The 25793-nt window shown below is 44.3% G+C and overlaps 1 protein-coding gene across 1 annotated transcript in view; it reads right to left on the reverse strand.

Moving 5' to 3' along the window:
* LOC124616153 (cytochrome P450 6k1-like) overlaps positions 1-25793 on the reverse strand; it is a 53946-nt gene that overhangs the window by 15982 nt on the left and 12171 nt on the right. The window contains exons 4-5 of the mRNA XM_047144432.1: positions 21721-21983; positions 851-1032 (exon numbers count right to left, since the gene is read on the reverse strand). Of these exons, the coding sequence (XP_047000388.1) occupies positions 851-1032; positions 21721-21983 (445 nt within the window). The remainder of the gene's footprint in view (positions 1-850; positions 1033-21720; positions 21984-25793) is intronic.

Here is a 25793-nt window from a genome sequence, read left to right on the forward strand (position 1 = left end):
TCCATCTTATATCCTCCTTTCAAGACACTGTCCATTCCGTTCAACTGCTCTTCCAAGTCCTTTGCTGTCTCTGACAGAATTACAATGTCATCGGCGATCCTCAAAGTTTTTATTTCTTCTCCATGGATTTTAATACCTACTCCGAATTTTTCTTTTGTTTCCTTTACTGCTTGCTCAATATACAGATTGAATCACTAATTCCCACTATGTCTAACTTTAACTTATCCATTTCACTTTTAAATTTTCTAACCTACCTGCCCGAATAAGGGATCTGACATTCCACGCTCCGATCCGTAGAGCACCAGTTTTCTTTCTCATGATATCGACGTCCTCTTGAGTAGTCCCCGCCCGGAGATCCGAATGGGGGACTATTTTACCTCCGAAATATTTTACCCAAGAGGACGCCATCATCATTTAACCATACAGTAAAGCTGCATGCCCTCGGGAAAAATTACGGCTGTAGTTTCCCCTTGCTTTCAGCCGTTCGCAGTACCAGCAGAGTTAATGTACCGCAAGTATAAAAAATTACAATAATGCGATTACTGTGTGATCTCTTTGTTACTATTACTGCTAAATACTTATATGATACGAAGTGCTCAAAATATTCATTACTAATCTCGTAATTAGGCACTATCCTGTTCTTTCTCTTTGTGGTGATGTGTGGGATATTCACATTGGCTCCATCTTATGAATATCATTTCCGGTATAAGAGCGTAAAAATAATTAAAAAAAATATTTATGCGATTCGCGCCTTCAGCTGTTTCTGAATAAAATAACATTCCAGATACTTGTTGAAGAAGTGACAAACTTGTCTGACCACACGTTCGTTGAGTTATATGTTCATACTTACTCCAGTTATCAATTTCTTGGGATCCCGTTTTGCTTTGTTCGTCAATGAAACCCTTGTTCTTGAGCTGTATCATCAGGTGCAGGAAGTCATTGCGGACAACGCTGTGTTGTTCGCGGTACTCCACAGTGCTCTTCACCACATCCTGAAAGTATATTATGACGTCTCTAGCGCTTCCCTTTAACCTGAAAATAAGGGAAACAAATGTACATTCAAAGTCATGAAGTTAGTAGTAAGGTTACATCTCAACCGAAGGAAGGTACTTTCCCCAACTTTATTTGATGATGCTCAATCGATAACAATGGTCATCGATCGTTTTTGTAGTATTCAGAATTCGCTAATCAAACATACATGAAATTTGATGTAATGCACACGTGGTTGTCAAAATACACTACACATAGCCAATTTTCTCTTGGGTAGAAATGTTTTAATAGTATATGCCAAACAGTCATGACCCAGAAGACATGCTTGGATGTGAAGATACACACACCAAAAAAAAAAAAAAACTTTTGCATCACCCCGGTTCCCAGAACCCCTGGAGATAGGCTTTGGTTGTGATATTGTATCACAGACACAGTCCCTTTGACTGTTCAGAGATGGCACTAAACCCGCCCAAAGATGTAAACAACCATGAATGAGCAGCGCCAGCTCCAGTCATTCCACGAGGAAGGAGGTACACGGCTCGAGTTGTCTGTAGTTCAACCATGCCCAGACCGCCAATAACGCTGTCCGACTGCGTCCGCATTGTTACTTTGTGCCAGGAACGGCTCTCAACAAGGAAAGTGTCTACGTGTCTCGGAGTGAACCAAACTGTGCGCAATAGACTGCATGACGCGCAACTTCGCTCCCTACGTCCATGGCGAAGACCATCTTTGCAACCACGACACCATGCAACGAGGTACAGATGGGCCCAACAACATGCTGAGTGGACGGCTCAGGATTGGCATCACGTTCTCGTCACCGATGAGTGTCGCATATGCTTTCCACCATACAATCGTCAGAGACGTGTTTGGAGGCAACCCGGTCAGGCTCAATGTCTTAGACACACTGTCCAGCGAGTGCAGCAAGGTAGAAGTTCCCTGCTGTTTTGGGGTGGCACTATGTGGGGCCGACGTACGCCGCTGGTGGTTATGGAAGGCGCCGTTCCGGTAGTACGATACGTGAATGCCATCCACCGACCGATAGTGCAACAATATCGGCAGCATATAGGCGAGGCAGTCTTCATCCACAACAATTCGCGCCCCTATCATGCACATCTTGTGAATGACTTCCTTCAGGATAACGACATCGCTCGACTAGAGTGGCCAGCATGTTCTACAGACATTAACCCTATCGAACATGCCTGGGATAGATTCAAAAGGTCTGTTTATGGACGACGTGACCCACCAACCACTCTGAGGGATCTGCGCCGAATCGCCGTTGAGGGGTGGGACAATCTGGACCAACAGTGCCTTGATGGACTTGTGGATAGTATGCGACAATGAATACAGGCATGCATCAATGCAAGAGGACGTACTGCTGGGTGTGGTGTCACCGCCAGACACCACACTTGCTAGGTGGTAGCCTTTAAATCGGCCGCGGTCCATTAATATACGTCGGACCCGCGTGTCGCCACTATCAGTGATTGCAGACCGAGCGCCGCCACACGGCGTGGCTAGTCAGACTCCCTAGCACTCGTCCCAGTTGTACAGCCGACTTTGCTAGCGATGGTTCACTGTCTACATACGCTCTCATTTGCCGAGACGATAGTTAGCATAGCCTTCAGCTACGTCATTTGCTACGACCTAGCAAGGCGCCATATTCAATTGATATTTATTATGTGAAGCATGTATCATCAAGAGAGATGTTCTACAATTGTGGATTAAAGTTAAGTATTACATCATCTACGTACTTTATTTACAATTCTCAAGATATTGTCCTGTTCCAGACCTCACGCCAGTCAGCGTGTAATTAAACGCGTGCATTTCGGCCTCCTCTAGAAAAACAGTGTTGGCTCTTCTGCCAACACTACAAATTGGCGACGAGGATACAAACGGTCTCCTTTATATATAACTAATTTACTTGTGTCATGGCTTCGCCACAATCTCCAGATGTACTGTCCGAATTTTATCGCTTGCAGAATTAGCAGACGCAGGCCTTATTGGATGCCCTTGGACAGCTCGTTCAGGGTCAACGTGCGATGCAAAACGATGCGGCCGCCGCCGCTCCACCGCTACCGCAGCCACAACATGAAGTTGCACCACCTTTTCGTCCATTTGATGCGGCACTGGAAAGCTGGACGGAGTGGTCACGCCAATTTGGATTCTATCTCGCCGCCTACAGAATTCAAGGTAACGAGCGGCAGCCTCACTTATTATCGTGTATCGGCGTCCAGACGTACCGTGTGATAATGAAATTGTATCCCGACGCGACGTAGCAACTCTGTCCTACGAAGAAATTTTGTCTGCATTAGATGCATATTTCAAGGAATCAGTCAATGTAGTTGCAAAAAGGTATACGTTCTTTCGTACAAAACGTACAGCCGGCAAACTAATCGGGAGTGGGTTGCAACTTTGCAAGGCCTTACAAGGTATTGTGCTTTTGAGTGTGAACGTGGCCTCCCTTATTCAGATACTATGGTACGTGATGCAATTGCACAGAACGTTTCTGATGTTCGTATACGGGAGAAAATTTTGAAACTGGTCAGTCCCTCCCTTCAACAAGTGATAGACATATTGGATAGGCAAGACACACTTGACTTGGCTCAGGAATCATTTGAAACTTCGCCAGCCGTGTGTCACGTTAACCGGCCAGCCGGGCGCGCTGCACGGAACAGTAAACAGTCCTCGCGCCCATCCGCGCAGCCGCGTGTCCCGCCCAAGCAGGCAAATACAGTGCTAAAATCATGCCCGCAATGTGCAACCAGACATTCGCGTGAGAATTGCCCGTCACGCCAAGCTATTTGCTTTTTCTGTAATAAAAAAGGACATGTTCAGAGTGTTTGCCAGAAAAAGCTTAGTTCGGACACTAAAAACCATTCCAGGCCCTTTGCTTCGCGCCGGAATCGAACCAAGAACACTCAGGCTCGTGAACCTTCGCCCATGGATATTCATGTAGTTCAATCCCCTCCGTCCATTGCCACTCTCTCTAACAGTGACTGTGTTCGTCCCACAAACAGTGTGCGTCGACGTCGACGGAAATCACGTCAAGTCGCAAGTGCTTCTGTACCAGTGTCAGTACAAATTGCACGAGACAGTCGCTCTTGTCGTCAACAGGACAATGAACTTTTTGTAGATTTGGACATTCATGGCAACGTGATCCCATTCCAGCTCAATACCGGAGCTGCAGTTTCTCTGATCAATCACGACACGTACAAACAGCTGGGCCCACCTCCCTTGCGTGCCGCAAATGTTAAGTTAAATAGTTATTCCGGTCAGAATATCCCTGTGTTAGGACAGTGCAGCCTTCTTGCCACATACAAGGGACAAACAAAACTTGTGTCATTTTACGTCCTTCATTCTTCTTCTGCAGTGAACTTGTTTGGTTTAGATTTATTTAAGTTGTTTAACTTGTCTATAGTCAATCAGGCCCTATCAGTGAATCAGACTGTGCCTTCAGCCAGTGTTTCTTGTCTATGTGAAGAATTTGCAGACATTTTTGCACCGGGCCTTGGTTGCGCTACAAACTATAAAGCACATTTGGAACTGAAAGCAAACGCGGAACCGAAATTTTTCAGAGCGCGCAATGTTCCCCACGCATTGCGTGATGAGGTCGCAAGAACATTAAATGATTTGGAATCACAAGGTGTGATTGAACGTGTGCAGGCTTCTCTCTGGGCCTCACCCTTAGTAATTTTGCCAAAACCTTCCGGAAAATTGAGACTTTGTGTGGACTTCAAGGCAATGGTGAATCCACAATTAGTGATTGCAACTTATCCTTTACCCCACCCGGAAGATGTTTTTGACAAACTGTGCCCGGGTAAATATTTTTCGAAGTTGGACCTAGCAGATGCGTACTTGCAAATACCGGTGGACGAAGAATCCCAGCGCGTTTTGGTGGTTAACACGCATCTTGGTTTGTACCGATTCAAAAGACTGCCATTCGGGTGTGCATCCGCCCCTGCATTGTTTCAGCAATATCTGCAAACTGTTTGTGCGTCGGTCCCTACTGCAGCAAACTATCCGGACGATATTGTGATCTCCAGAAAGACGGAAGAAGAACATTTAGCCAATCTCCGAACATTATTTCAGGTCTTGCGACAAAATGGTCTTCGCTTGCGGAAGGACAAATGTGTGTTTTTTGCTCGGGACTTACCATATCTGGGCCACGTACTCAATGCCCAAGGCATACATCCCAGTCCCGAGCACCTCCGTGCCATACAAGACTTGCCTTCGCCGCGGAAATTGAAGCAGCTACAAAGTGTGCTGGGTAAAATTAATTATTACAACCGATATATTCCCCATGCCTCTTCCATTTCAGCTCCGCTTCATCGCTTACGCCGTAAAGGTGTTCCGTTCGTCTGGACGACGGAATGCGAACGCGCCTTTCGCCAGTTGAAATCGGCGTTGCTTTCAAATACTTGCCTTACGCCATTCGATCCCCAGACACCCCTTTTGTTGATGGTAGATGCATCGGATTTCGGGAACGGTGCTGTGTTTGCGCACAAAGATGGATCGCATGATCGCCCTATTGCCTTTGCGTCCAAATTGTTCTCGTCTGCGCAAAGAAATTATTCACAGATCGAAAAAGAAGCCTTGGCTCTCGTATTTGGTGTTACTAAGTTTCACGATTTCTTGTATGGTCGTCACTTTACCATCATCACAGACCACAAACCTTTGACATCGCTTTTTCATCCGAACAAGCCTGTACCTCCACGTACAGCGCAGAAATTCATTCGCTGGTCTATTTTCCTCTCGCACTACCGCTACGATATCTTGTATCGGTCCATTGCTAAGCACGGAAACGCCGATGCGTTGTCCCGTTTGCCTGTTGCTGAGGGTAGAGCATTCGATTCTTCCGAACTTGCTTGCATGTTCATTGATGCGGAAACCGATGACGTGGTCGACTCGTTTCCGATTGATTTTCGTCGTGCAGCTACAGCCACAGCTGCTGACCCTGTCCTTGCTACCGTTTTGCGTTTTGTTGCTACTCAATGGCCCTTGTCGAAATCACAGATCGAGGATCCGTTGGTTCGCCGATTTTTTGCTCACAAGGAGAGACTTTTTGTTCGACTCGGTGTTTTGCTGTTGCGTTCTGATAATGATCAGTCCAGGGTCGTGGTCCCTCGTTCGTAACAGTCCTCTGTCTTACGGCTTCTCCACCAAGGACATTGGGGTATAGTGCGAACGAAACAACTTGCTCGTCAGCACTGTACTTGGTTCGGAATCGATGCTGCGATTACGAATATGTGCTCTTCTTGCATGGCGTGTGCCGAACAACAATCCGCACCACAGCGGAAATTCTTTGCATGGCCGAAAGCCACTTCCCCTTGGCAACGCTTACACATAGATTTTGCTGGTCCATTCTGGAATGCTCGATGGTTGGTTGTTGTCGATTCCTCCAGTAATTTTCCTTTTGTTGTCAGGATGTCTTCCACGACGTCATCTGCCACCATCCAAGCGTTATCCGCTATCTTTTGCATCGAAGGTCTTCCACAGACTATTGTTTCCGACAATGGCCCACAATTCATGTCCGCAGAATTTCAGTCATTCTGCAAGGCCAATGGTATTCAACATCTGACATCCGCGCCGTTTTCGCCTCAGTCAAACGGTGCCGCTGAACGATTGGTCCGCACTTTCAAGTCACAAATGTTGAAGTTGAAAGAGTCGCATTATCGGGAGGACGCGTTGTTGCTCTTCTTGTCTTCGTATCGCTCTCAGCCCCGAGATGGTCGCTCGCCGGCTGAGTTGCTCCACGGTCGTCCTCGTCGAACCTTGATGTCTTTGCTGCATCCGCCGCATCAGGTTCCTGTGCAGCGGCAGACGCCTGCTTTTGCTCCAGGCGACGTGGTATACTATCGCAACTATCGAGGTTCACGGCGTTGGCTCGCAGGGCGCATTCTTCGCTGCCTCGGCCGCGCTATGTATCTGGTTTTGGGGGCCTCTGGTGAGGTGCGTCGGCATCTCAATCAGCTGCGCCTCTGTCGTCGCACGGGTTCTGCCACTCCCCGTCTGCTTTCAGCGACGGTGCCGTCCGGTTAGCGCCCTGGGGACCCATCTACTGGCTCGCCTCATCCCCAGGTGTTACCGACGCTGCCTTCCATTTTGCCCCACGGCGACGCGCCGCCGCCGCCGCCGCCGCCGCCGCCGCCGCCTGTTCTCCCGCCGGCGCCGCCCTCAGTGGACGCTTCGCTGCAGCCGCAGGGCGCCTTCCTGGGTCACGCGCCGCCGATCGCTTCCCGTGACCAGCTGTCCTCCGACATCGAACTCTTGCCCGCTCCGGACCAGATGTCGTCTTCGCCCGTCGGGTGCCCCGTTCTGATGGAGGTCGACCCTTCGGCCCCTCCTGTCTCTTTACGGGCGCATACACCGCATGTTGGCGTGCACTCTGGATTAGGTTTCGGGCATTTCCTAGCTCCCCTCGGACCGAATGGCCGGGTGCGGGTGGCACAGCCTCGCCTGTTGTTAGGCTCCCCCCCTCGTCGCATACGTCAACATGGGGTCCTCCCCACGGCGGGCGGAAGCCTTATAACACCACCGTTCGCCGATTTGCTGGGGAGGAATGTGGTGTCACCGCCAGACACCACACTTGCTAGGTGGTAGCCTTTAAATCGGCCGCGGTCCATTAGTATACGTCGGACCGGCGTGTCGCCACTGTCAGTGATAGCAGACCGAGCGCCACCACACGTAAGGTCTAGAGAGACGTACTAGCACTCGCCCAAGTTGTACATCCGACGTTCATAGCAAAGGTTCACTGACAACTACGCTCTCATTTGCCGAGACGATAGTTAGCATAGTCCTCAGCTACGTCATTTGCTACGACCTAGCAAGGCGCCGTATTCAATTGAGGCGCCGTATTCAATTGATATTTAAGCATGTATCACCAAGAGAGATGTTCTACAATTGTGGATTAAAGTTAAGTATTACATCATCTACGCACTTTATTTACAATTCTCAAGATATTGTCCTGTTCCAGACCTCACGCCAGTCAGCGTGTAATTAAACGCGTGCATTTCGGCCTCCACTAGAAAAACAGTGTTGGCTCTTCTGCCAACACTACACTGGGTATTAGAGGTACAGCAATCAGGACCAACATCCCCGAAGGTCTCGCTGTATGGTGGTACAACATGCAATGTGTGGTTTTCATGAGCAATAAAAAGGGCGGAAATGATGTTTATGTTGATCTCTATTCCAGGTTTCTGTACAGGTACCGGAACTCTCGGAACCGAAGTGATGAAAAACTTTTTTTGATGTGTGTAACTTCATCATACACGCACATGGGTATGTAAATGATTAGAACTGCAATTCTCAGTGACAAGTAGAACGACTAGTCGAGTGAATTAGTCTTGTTCATCTTTAGTGTTAACAGGCCTGGTAGGGAATACAGTGGTGGAAATCAGTATAAAGGTATGGATATTTGCTGGAAAATTAACATTGCCCATTGGAATAGTTGTACACAATGTATTTGGAACAGTATGAAATTCCATATACCGACAAATGCAGTCAAATGGTATCGCATTTGACACCAGTAGGACAGTATATAAGAAGACATCAACGATTCAGATGGTGGAGGGTGGAAGTAGGTATAAAGGCAGTTGGCTCTATGCAGTGTTAGTGTTTGCGTTAATGCCTTTATTGCAGATAGTAAACATACGCCATTAGTGACTATGCGTGCTGTGTACATAAACCACGATTGTGACTGTGCTTCGCGGAAAACACTTATCAGGTGACGAAAAAGCAGAAATCTGTACGTACAAGTAAATGGGACACTCTAACCGTCAAACTGCCAACAAGTTGAACTGGTCAGTTTCGTTGGGTAATTTACGTGAGATTGGGCGCATGATATGGAGATAACGGACATAGCCCAGATTTTGAGCATCGTGGAAAATCTTTGGAGAATACTTGCAAGCGTGTTTATCGAAATGGAAGGCAATCTGAGGCTGTTGTAAGCTGAAAGAGCGATACGACAAGAGTAGTCGATAATTTCAATGCAAGAACTGCAACCCCTGACAAAATCAATGCCGAAGAGAATTTTTTAGGTAATTAGGTAATTAGGAAAAGCGGAAGTTGCACAAAGTACTATCAATGCAATAACACAAGAGCACGGTGAGTGCCTTTGTATCAGTTGCCACCCAGGAAATGTAAACGCCTTATTTTTTTACTTGTTTTATGAAATAAACTATGTAATTCAATCATGATTATGTAAGTCTTACATGTATATTTATTCATAGTAAATTCGATAAGCGTCTGCTTCAGAATATTTTTAAAATATCGGAAATCTGATACATCGATATTTAAAAAACGTATCATTATTAACCATCGATGTAACGAAGAAAGTATCAAAACATCGACAAATAGTATCGACGTACAGACCTAAAAAAATATTGGCTGCACGTTGTAAATATACTGCCGGGTTTAGAGTGGTATATTTAAGTACTGATTTATTATTAGATATTCTGCAGGTCAACAAGGTAGCAACCTGCTTACCCCCTTAGAGGAGAGTCGAAAGGAAAACGATCCACTTTCACGCTTGTCGATAACCACTTTGCTAACAATGGTAACTGCACGTAAGTGGCGCAATTAACAGGTGTCCGATAAGTCTGTCGTTCGGATTCGTCATACATCTAACCTGTCCGGAACACCTCATGTCAACTTCCCTGTTTTTTCATTTCTGCAAACGCCAGCGACCTTGTAATTGTAGTGTCAAAGGTACATGGTGGAGTCAAACGTTGCACTTTCCGCTGGTAGCGCGGAGCGCCGATTACGTCAGCATTTCTCCGACAGCCATCATTTAGATTTTTGTTCATCATTTTGAGCAACTGATTTTGAAGAACGCCGATCGGAAATCCTCTTATTCTATTCACACACCCGCTCCCCCCCCCCCCCCCCCCCCCCACCGTAGTGAATCGGACTTCATTGAGACAGCTATATTTGCTTCACTCAGTCACAGAGGAAGACTGGACATGATGAAAGCTCAAAAAGTAGTAAGACTGCTTCATACAGTGAAAGTAAACTTATATTCCACAACAATTTCAAATATTTGCTGAAAATTGCGGAAAATATATAACATAAAATAAAAATATCGGCATTTGATATTGCTGTTTCGGTGTCGACATATACATATACTTACGTATCTACATTTCTTGTAAAATATGTCGATACATCGATATTTTATCAAAAGTCCTACTTCAGGCCCTTTCGTGGAACCCTGCGTTTATACTGATTTCCAATACTGTGTAAAAGGTGTGAATACCGTCCGGTGTTGAGTGATCATTATCAAGTACACGGTGATGTCGCGTACTCGTTTTAGGCAGGAATTATCAACACCTGACAGTGTTTGAAAGGGGTCTCATTGTCCGTCTTCATTTCCCCAGTTGTTCGAATCGTTCAACGTGTATAATAATGGGGCATTCGGACTTGGCAGCGGCCCAGTGTTGGACTGTATGGGACTACGCGGGCAGGCATACACCTTGTCAATGTTCCCATCGACCACGTCTGACCACCACAAGGGAATATCGCCGGATTGTGCAGCGAGCGCTTCGCAGTCCCTTTCTCTTCTGCGTCTGTTGTCCCAGAACAAGTAACGGACTCCCCGTAGCGTTCTGTGCCATTCCGTACAATTACTGGCAGAGTAGCATTAGCCATGTCACTGAATTACCACCCAGTGCATAGGCTGCCTTTAAGACCAGAACACAAATGGCTGCGTTTGGAGTAGCGCCTTGGCCGGGAAGCAAGTACTGCTGGTGAACGGCATCGCATTATGTTCAGCGATGAATAGCACTTCTGTACTACCCCGGATGACTATCGTCGGCGAGTGTGGCGGTATCCTAGGGAGAGGTCTCATTCTTCCAACGTTTTGGAGAGACAGAGCGGTATTATCCTGGCGTCATAGAGTGGTTCAAAGACAATATGTGATATAATGAAGGAGGAGACCGGTAAAACCAGACATGAAGAGGAACAAATAGCATTAAGAGTAAATGATACATTGGTGACAGATGTGTATAGTGTTGCAGAACTTTTTAACAATCATTTTATAACTGTTACAGAAAAGATGGGGTTGTCAGATTCGGTAGATGCTGCTATGGAATACCTCAGACCAGACATTTCAAGTAACTTCCATAATATGAATTTGACCCTCACTACCCCAGCAGAAATAATGTCCACTATAAAATCTTTAAACTCAAAAACATCTAGTGGGTATTATGAAATAGCGACAAAGTTAATTAAAGAATGTGATTCTGAGCTAAGTAACATATTAAGCTATCTGTGTAACCAGTCGTTTATCAGTGGAATATTTCCTGAATGGTTGAAATATGCTGAAGTTAAGCCACTGTTTAAGAAGGGAGATAACGAAATAGCATCAAATTTCCTTCCAATTTCACTGTTGCCAGCATACTCAAAAAATTTAGAAAAAGTAATGTACAATCAGCTTTATAACCATCTTATCTCAAATAACATACTGTCAAAGTCACAGTTTGGATTTCTAAAGGGTTCTGATATTGAGAAGGCTATCTACACTTACAGTGAAAATGTGCTTAATTTATTAGACAAATTGCCGGCCACTAGTATATTTTGTGATCTGTCAAAGGCATTTGATTGTGTAAATCACAATATCATTTTAAATAAATTAGAATATTATAGTGTAACAGGAAATACTGCAAAATGGTTCAAACCTTATATCTCTGGCAGGAAGCAAAGGGTGTTATTAGGAAAGATACATGTATCAAGCTATCAGGCGTCATCCAACTGGGAACTAATTACATGTGGGATCCCACAAGGTTCCATTTTGGGGCCCTTACTTTTTATTGTGTATATCAATGACCTTTCTTCAGTAACATTACCAGATGCCAAGTTTGTTTTGTTTGCCAATGATACAAAGACTGCAATAAATAGCAAATCAAGTGTAGTCTTAAAAAGATCAGCTAATAAAATATTTGTGGACATTAATCACTAGTTCCTAGCCAATTCTTTGTCACTGAACTTTGAAAAAACACACTACATGCAGTTCAGAGCTTGTAAGGGGTGTCCCACGAGTATATGCCTAACATACAATGACAAGCAGATAGCAGAAGTGGACAGGGTTAAATTTTTGGGATTACAGCTTGATAATAAATTCAACTGGGAGGAGCACACCACAGAACTGCTGAAGCATCTTAACAAATCTCTATCTGCAATGCGAATTGTGTCAGACATAGAGGATATGAAATTGAAAAATCTGGCATACTATGCTTACTTTTATTCCATAATGTCATATGGGATTATTTTAGGGGGTAATTCATCAAGCCAAGCTAAAGTTTTCTGGGCACAAAAACGTGCAGTAAGAGTTATATGTGGTATGAACTCAAGAACATCCTGCAGAACCCTGTTTAGGGAACTAGGGATACTAACTACTGCTTCCCAGTATATTTATTTCTTAATGAAATTTGTCATTAAAAATATATCACTTTTTCAAACCAACAGGTCAATTCATGGAATCAATACTAGAAATAAGAATAATCTTCACAAGGATTTAAAGTCACTTAGTCTTGTTCAAAAAGGTGTGCATTATTCAGGAACACACATTTTCAATGACTTGCCAGCAGCCATAAAAAGCTTAACAACCAATGAAATCCAGTTTAAGAGAAGCCTAAAGGATTTATTGGTGGCCAACTCCTTCTACTCCATTGATGAATTTCTCAGTAAAACCAACTGATTTGTCTATATATATATATATATATATATATATATATATGAGTACAATATAACTTCTGCACAATTTCAGTGCAATAATGTGTTCATTATATATATATATATATATATATATATATATATATATATATATATATATATATCTGTGTGTGTAAGTACAATCTAACTTCTGCACCATTTCAGTGCAGTAATGTGTTCATTGTAGATAAGTATTATAGTAGTTGTATTTCAAGTTTATTACCTTATAAGTAAATAAAAAAACTTTTTTATTTTAAATTCAGTGCATTAGTACTTGTAAAATGACTCTTTCTTATAGTGTTCATTAAAAAATGACGATCATTCCACTTGGGACCTGTGGAATGGTACATTAGCTTATTTGTTTTAGTTGGAAATATTTGTCACGTATTGTTGATTTTCTGACATGTTTTACATTCTGGAGGACCTCCTCACTACGGATCAATCGGAATGAAAGTAAAATCCATCCATTCAAATGGCTCTAAGCACTACATCTGAGGTCATATTTAAACCTAACTAACCTAAGGACATCACCTACATCCATGCCCTAGGCAAGATTCGAACCTGCGATCATAGAGCAGCGCGGTTCCGGACTGAAGCGCCTAGAGCCGCTTGGCCACAGCGGCCGGCTCGTTATAGAGTGGGAAGCCATTTGGCATATTTGAGGTCACAACTGGTGGTAACTGAGAGAACGGAGAGATGGTGTAGCGTTATGTCGAGGACGTCCTGAATATTCATGTGCTGTCTCTCCTGTGGCAGTATCGTGGTATCATTTTATAACAGGACAATGCTCATCCAGACATGGCACGTGTCTCTATGAACTGCATTAGTGCTGTTGAGGCACTCCTGTGCCAGAAAGATCTCCAGATCTGTCCCCAATAGATTACGTGTGGGGCCAGCTGGACATCAATTCTGTCCCAGTTCCAGTATCCAGGATGTTAAGGACCAGTTACAAAAGTTGAGGGCCAGTTTGTCTCTGGAGAGGATGCAACACCTTCATGACTACCTTCCCAATATAATCAATGCATACATCTAGGCCAGGGAAGATACAACGCCATTATGATAAGCGGGCTCCTGCTGCTAAATTCGTAAATTTGACTCTGGATTGTAACCACTGAAGAAACATCATATACCTTCCCAAACCGTGAATTTTCGTTTCGTTTGTTCCTGCTCTTCTGGTCGCAAACGTCTTAAATGAACTTTTCTTCTCAGACGGAAGCCAGAGTGTACCATACCGAACGAATTAAGATTAGATATTGAGCTGATCTATGTACTAGAAAATCCTATTGGTATTAGAACGAGTAGGGGAAGCCACTTTTTAGTCTCAACATACAAAAACAGCCAATATAAATACAGAAAACTGCAACCAAATGTTTTCTTTAAATACTTTTTTATTCCATATGCCGGTTTCCGAACCTTTTCAGGCTCATCTTCAGATGGTGCACAGTATATTACATGATCATTTCATAGTGTAAGAGGGTGGAACATGCTTTTGGCAAAGACAACATCACCCAGCGTCGCTGTTGTTGGGGAGACTAGTTTGATGCAGCTCTCCATGCTACTCTATCCTGTGCAAGCTTCTTCATCTCCCAGTACCTACTGCAACCTACATCCTTCTGAATCTGTTTAGTGTAATCTCTTGGTCTCCCTTTACAATTTTTACCCTCCACGCTGTCCTCCAATACTAAATTGGTGATCCCTTCATGCCTCAGAATAAGCCCTACCAAACTATCCCTTCTTCTAGTCAAGTTGTGCCACAAATTTCTCTTCTCTCCAATCCTATTCAAAACCTCCTCGTTAGTTATGTGACCTACCCATCTAATCTTCAGCATTCTTCTGTAGCACCACATTTCGAAAGCTTCTATTCTCTTCTTGTCCAAACTATTTATCGTCCACGTTTCACTTCCATAGATGGCTACACTCCATACAAATACTTTCAGAAACGACTTCCTGACACTTAAGTCTATGCTCGATGTTAACAGATTTCTCTTCTTCAGAAACGCTTTCCTTGCCATTACCAGTTTTCATTTTATATCCTCTCTACTTCGATCATCATCAGTTATTTTGCTCCCCAAATAGCAAAATTCATTTATTACTTTAAGCGTCTCATTTCCTAATCTAATTCCCACAGCATCACCCGATTTAATTCGACAACATTCCATTATCCTCGTTTTGCTTTCGTTGATGTTCATCTTATATCCTCCTTTCAAGACACTGTCCATTCCGTTCAGATCCTCTTCTAGGTCCTTTGCTGTCTCTGACAGAATTACAATGTCATCGGCGAACTTCAAAGTTTTTATTTCTTCTCCATGAATTTTAATTCCTATCTCCGAATTTTTCTTTTTTTACTTTTACTGCCTGCTCAATATACAGATTGAATAACAGCGGAGATAGGCTACAACCCTGTCTCACACCCTTCCCAATCACTGCTTCCCTTTCATGCCCCTCGACTCTTATAACTGCCATCTGGTTTCTGTACAAATTGTAAATAGCCTTTCGCTCCCTGTATTTTACCCCTGCCACCTTCAGAACTTGAAAGAGAGTATTCCAGTAAACACTGTTAAAAGCTTTCTCTAAGTCTACGTGGGTTTGCCTTTCCTTAATCTATTTTCTAAGATAAGTCGTAGGGTCAGTACTGTCTCACGTGTTCCAACATTTCTACAGAATCCAAACTGATCGTCCCCGAGGTCGGCTTCTACCATTTTTTTCATTCGTCTGTAAAGAATTCGCGTCAGTATTTTGCAGCCGTGAATTATTAAACTGATAGTTCGGTAATTTTCACATGTCAACACCTGCTTCCTTTGGGATTGCGTTACGTTATGAAATTGTGATGCAACGCCCTGTGCACTATCTAAAGATGAGCCTGAAAAGGTTCGAAGACAGGTTTGTGAAATCAACAAGTATTTCAGAAAAAGTGACTAGTTCTAGTATTCTGCACTTATATTGAATAAACAGTCACGGGTTCTAAACACTAGTAATGGATAACCATGACAGCTGTTTAGAAAGCTCTTTTAATTTCAGAAACAGCTGTACTTTGGATTATGAAGAAGTGCTCCTTAAGAAGTCCACAGTGAGCTACCAGTAAAGTCGTTTGTGTGCAAGTGAAAGGAAATTAGCTAAGCTTTTATCGTCTATCGACATGGATTTAATTACAGAAAGCAAAATTGAGAGGTATGGAGGAAAATCATTATGGGTTTGGTTTTGATGAAATTTAGGGAAAACGCAGTAAATGTAACTCTTGATGGCCAGAATGGGATATTGTCACAGGTTAACGAGACTATGAGTTCAGGTGGTGGAGCTCGGCGGTTGGAAACGCTGAGTGAAAAGAATATTGCTTGACGTAGGTGTGACGACAGGCTGTCCGGATCTTCACTAACAGGGCTCGGGGGACGGATAGCACCTTTTGTAGAATCTCTTGTGGTTTTACAACTTTTCACTGGATTGCGCGAAAGGTTTTTATATTGTCCTACTCATTCTCCTCCAAAAGCTCTTCGGATTTGCGTTCATCATCGGGAGCACAATGTTGTTGGGTTGGTGAACGATGTTATCACTTCGAACTACAGTCCAGTATTAGCTGGTTGAGGAGAGCGAACGTTCTGATTTTCCACTTAAGAAACACCCACAACGCTGAACTGTCATATTCAAATGGTTCAAACGGCTCTGAGCACTATGGGACTTCACATCTGAGGTCATGAGTCCCCTAGAACGTAGAACTACTTAAACCTAACTAACCTAAGGACATCACACACATCCATGCCCGAGGCAGGAATCGAACCTGTGACCGTAGCGGTCGCGTGGTTTCAGACTGAAGCGCCTAGAACCGCTCGGCCACAACGGCCGGCCTGTCATATTCAAGTGACGTTGAGTATGATCACATTTATTGTGATTGGATAGCAAGAATGTTGTTGACTAGTTTTCTATAGGCCTTCCCAGCAGTCGCAACGTATTTTTTCGTGAGACAACTTCTCTATGAAAGCAGCAATATTTGCGACCAATCTAAATCAGTCTTTGACATTATCGAGTGAGGCACTGACTCCTGTGAAACTAGTAGTAAGTCACAGCAGCTGCAGCGCACCGACCATATTCAGTCACCAACACAGAAACTAGGAAGTACATTACAGCAGCTGCAGGCGAGCGCGGAAGTAATTCCTTATAAAACACAACATGGCTGTTCCACACTCCAAGGCAAGCTGGCCAGGCGAGTAGTGGAAATAGTCTAGACAGCAGTGATTAGTATACATACCGCAAGTCATAGAAAAGCCCAATCAAGTACAGCCCGTGAGCATATAAACATCTAGCTACATTTGAACTGAAATCGTATTTTGTTAGTATCGCAGAACTATCACCGTGGGGCTGTGACATTTGGGGGCACCATCCAGAATGCTGGAAGTTGTCCGTAGTTGGATGCCACTGCGCTTCTGCTGTGAGTCACGGTCGCTGCGACATCCGTTGCTGCCAGCCAGCCAGTGCTGCAACCATCAGTCACACGTCGGCCGCCACTGCCGAGTCTGGGGAAGCCACTGACAGAAGCAGTGGCGCCATGTCACCGCTCGGCCAGGCTGCATTCTACCAACATTGCTGGATATCACGCACACAAAAGCGGCCAGCCAACGGCGCTGCCACATCTTGTTACGAATCACGTCGGAGAGCCGTAATAAAGGGATTCGAAAATTAACAATACAGTCTCTCTGCGTCCGGCCTTTTTCACAGTGAAATGCTCATAGGTCTTATTCAATCGTACGGAATAAGACCACAGTAACATGTAGTGAGGTGGAGACGTGACTGGATGACATCAACATCTACATCTACATTTATACTCCGCAAGCCACCCAACGGTGTGTGGCGGAGGGCACTTTACGTGCCACTGTCATTACCTCCCTTTCCTGTCCCAGTCTCGTATGGTTCGCGGGAAGAACGACTGCCGGAAAGCCTCCTTGCGCGCTCGAATCTCTCTAATTTTACTTTCGTGATCCCCTCCGGAGGTATAAGTAGGGGGAAGCAGTATATTCGATACCTCACCCAGAAACCTCCCGAAACCTGGACAGCAAGCTACACCGCAACGCAGAGCGCCTCTCTTGCAGACTCTGCCACTTGAGTTTGCTAAACATCTCCGTAACGCTACCACGCTTATCAAATAACCCTGTGTCGAAACGCGCCGCTCTTCTTCGGATCTTCTCTGTCTCCTCTGCCAACCCGACCTGGTACGGATCCCACACTGATGAGCAATACTCAAGTATAGGTCGAACGAGTGTTTTGTAAGCCACCTCCTTTGTTGATGGACTACATTTTCTAAGGACTCTCCCAATGAATCTCAACCTGGCGCCCGCCTTACCAACAGTTGATTTTATATGACCATTCCACTTCAAATCGTTCCGTACGGATTTTACAAAAGTAACTGTTACCAGTGTTTGTTCCGCTATCATATAATCATACAATGAAGGATCCTTCTTTCTATGTATTCGCAATACATTACGTTTGTCTATGTTAAGGGTCAGTTGCACTCCCTACACCAAGTGCCTATCCGCTGCAGATCTTCCTGCATTTCGCTGCAATTTTCTAATGCTGCTACTTCTCTATATACTACAGCATCATCCGCGAAAAGCCGCATGCAACTTCCGACACTATCTACTAGGTCATTTATATATATTTTGTGAAAAGCAATGGTCCCATAACACTCCCCTGTGGCGCGCCAGAGGCTACTTTAACGTATGTAGACGTCTCTCCATTGAGAACAACATGCTGTATTGTGTTTGCTAAAAACTCTCGAATCCAACCACACAGCTTGTCTGATATTCGGTAGGCTCTTACTTTGTTTATCAGGCGACAGTGAGGAACTGTATTGAACGCCTTCCGGAAGTCAAGGAAAATGGCATCTACCTGGGAGCCTGTATCTAATATTTTCTGGGTCTCATGAACAAATAAAGCGATTTGGGTCTCTCACGATCGCTGTTTCCGGAATCCATGTTGATTCCTACAGAGTGGATTCAGGGTTTCCATAAATGACATAATACGCGAGCAAAATACGTGTTCTAAAATTCTACAACAGATCGATGTCAGAGATATAGGCCTATAGTTTTGCGCATCTGCTCGACGTCCTTCTTGAATACTGGGACTACTTGTGCTCTTTTCCAATCATTTGGAACCTTCCGTTCCTCTAGAGACTTGCGGTACACGGCTGTTAGAAGGGGGGCAAGTTCTTTCGCTTTGGTATCTGGTAAATTTAATGACTAGAGCTTCAAGTACGCTTAAACATCATTCTTTTGGAACCGCAGTTGCAGGACTCAAACCTTATGATAAGGACTACTTGATGTTAAACACATAAAATCTTTATGGCTGAAAAATGAGACTGTAATTTTGTCGGTTTTATTAGTTTTGGACTATTCAACTAAGAGACTAATGAACAAGTCAAAACCTATGTTTATGACACCATACTGCCTGAACTGGATTGTACAAATGGAAATGTCATGTCGCTAGGGCCTCCCGTCGCCAGTCGCCTAGTGCAAGTCTTTTGAGTTGACGCCATTTCGGCGTCTTGCATGTCGATGGGGACGAGATAATGATGACAGAGACAACACAACACCCGGTCACTGAGTGGCTTCAAATGGATGTGCAACGCCTGAAGAAACTCATGGATTCTCTTCCTCCCCGGTCTTTATCAAGTTAGAGACTGTGTTACACTATTTTAGGTAGTCTCATGGGGCTGACAGATTTTCCTCTGGTATCATTACAATGTGATACGTTTTGCAGGGTAAAGGAACTATCATGTTTTAACACGACCGGGACAATATGGCTACTGAAGTTGCTCGATCTGGTGGTGTATCAACGCTGACAGTCGAGTGTGTCTATAAGGAACTGTCTATCACTCGCAGCCACGTAACAAGCCATGAGAACAGTGGTCATAAAAAGATACAAACCGACAGGGGCTGGAGAGGATTGTAACGCCTTGGGAATGACAATGGGTTTCAAACCCGACGTTGTTTCCTGCTAAGAGTGAGTGCAGTATTGTATCAACCAGTGTGAGAGAGAAGCAAGCAGCGTTTAGAGTAGGGTCTCCTGACAAAAGGAGTGTCCTCACAGGGGAACAGAAAGCTGCATTTCGTCAGTGGGCCGAAAAACACAGAAAATGGTCAGTAGCTCACCAAAGGTGTGTGGGGTGGCCGGAAAAGCCATCATTTTTCTTCTTGTAAATGATGCAAGAAGTCAAGAGCACTGACTGCCTAATGAGGCGTTTAACCCGCAGTAAGTGGGGAGTGAGTTGTAGGCCGGAGGAAGTTGTCTGATGTTTTGGGGATGTTTCTCATACCAACGTTTGTGTACATGAACCATTTCGTTTATTCCATAATTCTCGGTGACCAAGTACTGCCCTTTCTTATATAGTCCTTCAACCAAGTTTTTGGACGAAAAATTACTTGTCTTTCACAAATGTGATGAAAAATAGCATCGATTCACCAAACAACGTAACGTTAACAGTCGTTAGCCCGTAGCTGCAAGTGTGGCGACACGTGGGTTACAATAACAGACACGCCAATGGATTGTGCAGCGGGGATAACAGTGGTCAGCGGTAAACGGCGCTGCGCAGCCGTAACCATGTAGCAAGTGGGGTGGTGGTACCACACCAGGGAGAGTCACTTGTTTTGGCAACGTAACGAAGCGCCAGGTTTTAATGAAACAAATGGGCACTTGTAAGGTGTCAGGCAAATCCAACACCTTCCATGAAAACCCTGACATGATAGCAAATCCGGCAGTATGTCACATAGCTCCGAATAAATCCTGACATTAAATTAACAAAAGTAATACGATCAACAAGTGAGCAAATGGAATACCACAGACTAACACAAGAACGCCTAAATGCTTGTCATACCTTCCACCGTGTAACAGATGCAATTCCGACGGGGAGAAACGAGAACAGAAGCCGAGAGCAGAGTCGTGTAGGCTAGGAGGCCCTACGATAAGGGACGGACACCCACATCACCGGCCGATCGCCGGGAGGTCCATCCCCCAGCCCATGTTAAAAGATAGGGCCTTCCAGAAGAACAGTATAGATCTTACGATAACACTAAAAGGGCCACACCAGCTGCAAGTTTTAGCGTGAGAATATACGTGTCTCTTTTACGTAGCAAACTTTAAAAAACATTGCCCTACCACGAAAAGTATAACGTTTCTTATTGGATAGACAGAATTTTTGTAGGCGGAGCTTAAGGTTAACATTGAGACGCTGATTAGTCAGTTGAAAACACAGCCAGATACCTTTTCTTAAACCAGCTTCGGTAAATTGTAGTAAGGAGAAGTTAGTGAGAGTTGCTACTGAGACGACGAGGTGTGTGGAGCTGCGCCGCCCGCCACCCATGACGCAGCCTAACCACCGACAAGGTAATGGACGTACGCGATGCCGCGTAAGGGAGCATAAGGCTTCACTCAGAACTGCAAAAGTCTCATCTGTTACATCCCCTTTTTACGTAATGGTTCAAATGGCTCTGAGCACTATGGGACTTAACTGCTGTGGTCATCAGTCCCCTAGAACTTAGAACAACTTAAACCTAACTAACCTAAGGACATCAGACACATCCATGCCCAAGGCAGGATTCGAACCTGCGACCGTAGCGGTCACGCGGTCCCAGACTGTAGCGCCTAGAACCGCACGGCCACTCCGGCTGGCTTTTTTACGTAATGGTAGTTCAAATGGTTCAAATGGCTCTGAGCACTATGCGACTTAACTTCTGAGGTCATCAGTCGCCTAGAACGTAGAACTAATTAAACCTAACTAACCTAAGGACATCACACACATCCATGCCCGAGGCAGGATTCGAACCTGCGACCGTAGCAGCAGCGCGGCTCCTGACTGGAGCGCCTAGAACCGCACGGCCACCGTGGCCGGCTTGAAGAAATTCATGGGGTCTGTTCCTCCCCGGTCTTTATCAAGTTAAAGAGTGTCTTACACTGTTTTAGGAAGACTCATGGAGCTGACAGATTTTTCTCTGGTATCGTTACAATGTGATACGTTTTACAGAGTAAATGCACATTTAAACTACTCACCTTAGAGCTTTAGCCACAACTGGAATGAACCTGTACATGAGATCGGCAATCCTCGACTTAATCGAAAATTCGAATAATTTTCGTCCCCAGCGGCGGAACTCTGCGTCCGGGTTTCGTTGAGAATTACTCTCGAGCCCGAAACCGACGGAGGCGATGATGTCGGTGGTGAACCTGGCAGCTATCTCCCGCATCTCCAGGATCTGGCCCTTCTTCGCTGGCTCCTCCAACACTTCCACCAATTGGCGTCCACAGTCCTGCATTGTCTGCAAGGAAGAAGAGACCGTTGATTGTAAAGGTTCTCATACAATTTTTTCCGATATACAGGACGGTTAAAAAAAATGTTTACAATCCGACATGGTACATCAGGCATACAACAAGGATCAGTAATCACACAGGAACCGGCGGTCGCAAAGACCATCCGCGGGTACTAAATTGCGTTGCATTTGTTTAGTCAGTGTGCTACAAATGGATGCTCACTACAGGAGATGCTCAAAGTTTGTAAAAATGCATCGAGACACGCCTGACATCGATGCTGCATTGAACGGCGCACCCTCTCAAAGACACCTCGTTTATCTCGAAGACATCCTGCTGCCACAACTACCCTGTCCACTAGGTGCTCCGACGATGTAACAGATGATTCATACACAAGGTTCTTCAGATACCGCCCCCCACTCCCCCCGGAAAATATCGATTGGGGGCAGACAAGGTGATCGTGGTGGCCATGTGACTGGCCCACCGCCACCAGTCCAGTGGCTGGGCTGGGAAAGGTCGCCTACGGATGTGCCCTCACTTGCCTGCAGGGATTTGCAGGGGCTCCACCATGCTGAAATCGAATGCGGCGACGAATAGACAGGGGAACATCAATTAGCATGTATGGCATAGCCTTTCGAAGGAATTCTAGATACGTGTGACAACCAAGTCGGTCCGGGAGAATGCACGGCCCAATTAAACAGTTTCCGACGATGCCAGCCCACATGTGAAGGTAGAGCCTTCTCGCGCCGTTTGCGAACCACCCTGTATACCTAACAATATAACTGTAATCTGCCTACTGCCATTTGCGTCTTACATTAACAAATATTCGTGAAAATGGCAACGCTCAGAAGGAATGAAACGAATGAATCCATTTCAGAAGGTATGTGTATAGCAGTGTAACAGCAGTAAGTGGTTAAGTTTACATACAGATGGTGTACACTTGAGCATGGCAGAGCGCTCTCTTGTGTGGGTGGTCAAGAATGTATTTCTTTCAAAACACACCTACAGTGATGTTCAGTCAAAGGAAATGGAAGCTTGGAAGAAATATACATATGCGTCGTGAAAGCAATAGAGCGAGCATCTGAGTGAATTTGAATGACGCAGGGTGTTCCGCCACCGAGTAATGTTATCTTTCGGCACGCAAAGGGCACATTAGCTGCAATGATAATACGTATGAAGTTACAGTAAACAGAAAATCGTTATTCCCAGCGATGAGCGGATAGTAAGTGATGCAGTATGGCAACAAGAAAGGATTATCGAGATCGGATTTGTATACTCATAACGGACGTACTGCTTAGTCGGTGTCTGAACCTGTGGTGTGGACAAGGAACTGGTGTGAAGCAAACGAAATGACAATTGCGTAAAAGCTGCAATTTCCCTAAAGGTAATTATCTGTAAATCGAAATGTACCATTTCAATCATGCAACAATTACACACAGTGTTCATTTTAACTCAAGACATTGAAATATGTCGAAAACTACACATCCGATCAAAAAAAGGTATAATTCCAATTTCTTTCTGTTGGAGAGGAACATCCAACGACCTGAATAAGGCTAGATTACTCTATCTGAAACCTGGGTAAAGACCAGTGAGATTTAGCAACTGAGGCGGATTTTTGACATATTAATTTATCACAGTTGCTGACATGGCTGCAACATGTTAAAATTCCTGACATTCACGATATTTTTAGCTGTGTCCTGAATTTTTTCAAAAGTAATTCGGGACACCTATTTGACTCGAATTTAACAATTGTGAAACGATTTATCCCGAATTATATATTCATTTAATCTGCGTCCGTATCCTGTTACTGAAAGGGTTTTTTCCTAAATGAGCGATGTATGGAGCAGTGACAAAACACAGATTGTTGTAGAAACTACGAAAGCAATGTTAGTGACTAGAGTGAATTATGAAAAACCTTGAGCCGAATGTTTTCCTTATGCTGTTGAAGAATAAAGACATGCTGAAGATAATTTACAGTACTCATGAATACTGTATGTCTGTTCACACTCCTTCATCTTATGTACTAATAAAATCTAAAATAAAATACTTCTTGTAACAAATTAAGGTAATAGTTTGCTGCATTTATTATATTTAATTAAGATTTCTATTTGCAATATCAAAAATTTTTAATGTGTTTGGGATTTGGCACTAGAAAATATGATCACCTTATTGGTTCAAATGGCTGTGACACTATGGGACTTAACATCTGAGGTCATCAGTCCCCACGAACTTAGAACTGCTTAAACCTAACTAACCTACGAACATCACACACATCCATGCCCAAGGCAGGATTCGAACCTGCGACCGTAGCGGTCGCGCGATTCCAGACTGAAGCGCCTAGAACCGCTCGGCCACTTCGGCCGCCGATTACCTTATCACAATGAACTCTGTTAAGCGGCCACTAGAACCTTAGGTGTTTATGAACATTATGCCTCAAACTGCGCGTTTCTGACTATCCACATTTCTGGTATATATATGATAAAACTTATACAGACAATTTTGGAACACCCTGTATTTTCCATACTTCTCTATTGACACAATTAGAAGCCACCAACAATGGGCGATCACATACACCGCGACGCCGCCTAGCCCGCCAGACAACTGAATATCTTAAATGTCATTTGCCTTCAACTCATTGAGATGTATAAAATTGATGTCATTTACGTTTATAGTCCTTACTCCAGAATTTTACTACGTCTGACACGAAGGTCTCTATAACGAGCTTTCGCAAATCCTTGTTATTCCCACGTGTAATTTATGTCTGCTGATCTGTAGGAGGCGCACGCCCACTGACATTGTCAGCACTGAAACTCATGTCCCCCGCTCCCCCCGGAACACCGTGGCCATCGGCCAACTTATCGTCTACAGACCGTTTGTGTTAGGGAAAATAATTTGACCCAAGTGTTCAGCGTTTAAGTTTCTGTCTGGTGTCGCAATTCAAGCAGTGGCAGGCCTACCTTAGCGATACATCAAGTTAATTAGTTACGCGTTAATGGAACCTGGAACTATTTATCCCACATCGATATATGTATCAGTTTTAAATGATAAAAAATTTATCCATTTTGTACATAATTGATCGGACATGTGTAGTGCTTATTTTAACTCGTCATGCCCAAGAGATACGTCTTCGGTTAGGCCCACCCTCTGACAGTATAATGTAGCACTGCTTTAGTTCTACTAATTGAACTACTGAAGGCTGGCTTTACTCAGAAGAATGAATGGGTAGCTCGGTCAGCTAAAATACTAAAGAGTTGTTTCAGCTAAAAGAATCAATATCTGGTTCAACCGATGGAAAAACTACTCTTTGTTTCCACTGGAAAAGAAAGAATGAATAATTCAATCAATATGCAAAGCTACAACGATGTTGAATCTTTCCTTTCGATTGCTCGCACTAATTGCTTTCATTCGAAAAAAATTAATCGATTATAATCCAACTGACAGGTAAAACTACAACCGAATGACACAATTGTTTTCATTTGGTTGCTGCCACGTACTGGTTCTATTCAAAAGAATGAATGAGTAGTCCTACCAACTGAACGATTGTTCTCATTCGATTGCTCCCACAGACTGGTTTCATTTAAAATAATGAATGAATAGCCGGCCGGTGTGGCCGAGCGGTCCTAGGCGCTTCAGTCTGGAACCGCGCAACCGCTACAGTCGCAGGTTCGAATCCTGCCTCGGGCATGGATGTGTGTGATGTCCTTAGGTTAGTTAGGTTTAAGTAGTTCTAAGTTCTAGGGGACTGATGACCTCAGATGTTAAATCCCATAGTGCTCAGAGCCACATGAATGAATGAATAATTCAAACGATACGTATTAACT

This window comes from Schistocerca americana, chromosome 5 (genome assembly GCF_021461395.2).
Source record: "Schistocerca americana isolate TAMUIC-IGC-003095 chromosome 5, iqSchAmer2.1, whole genome shotgun sequence".
Lineage (NCBI taxonomy): Eukaryota > Metazoa > Arthropoda > Insecta > Orthoptera > Acrididae > Schistocerca > Schistocerca americana.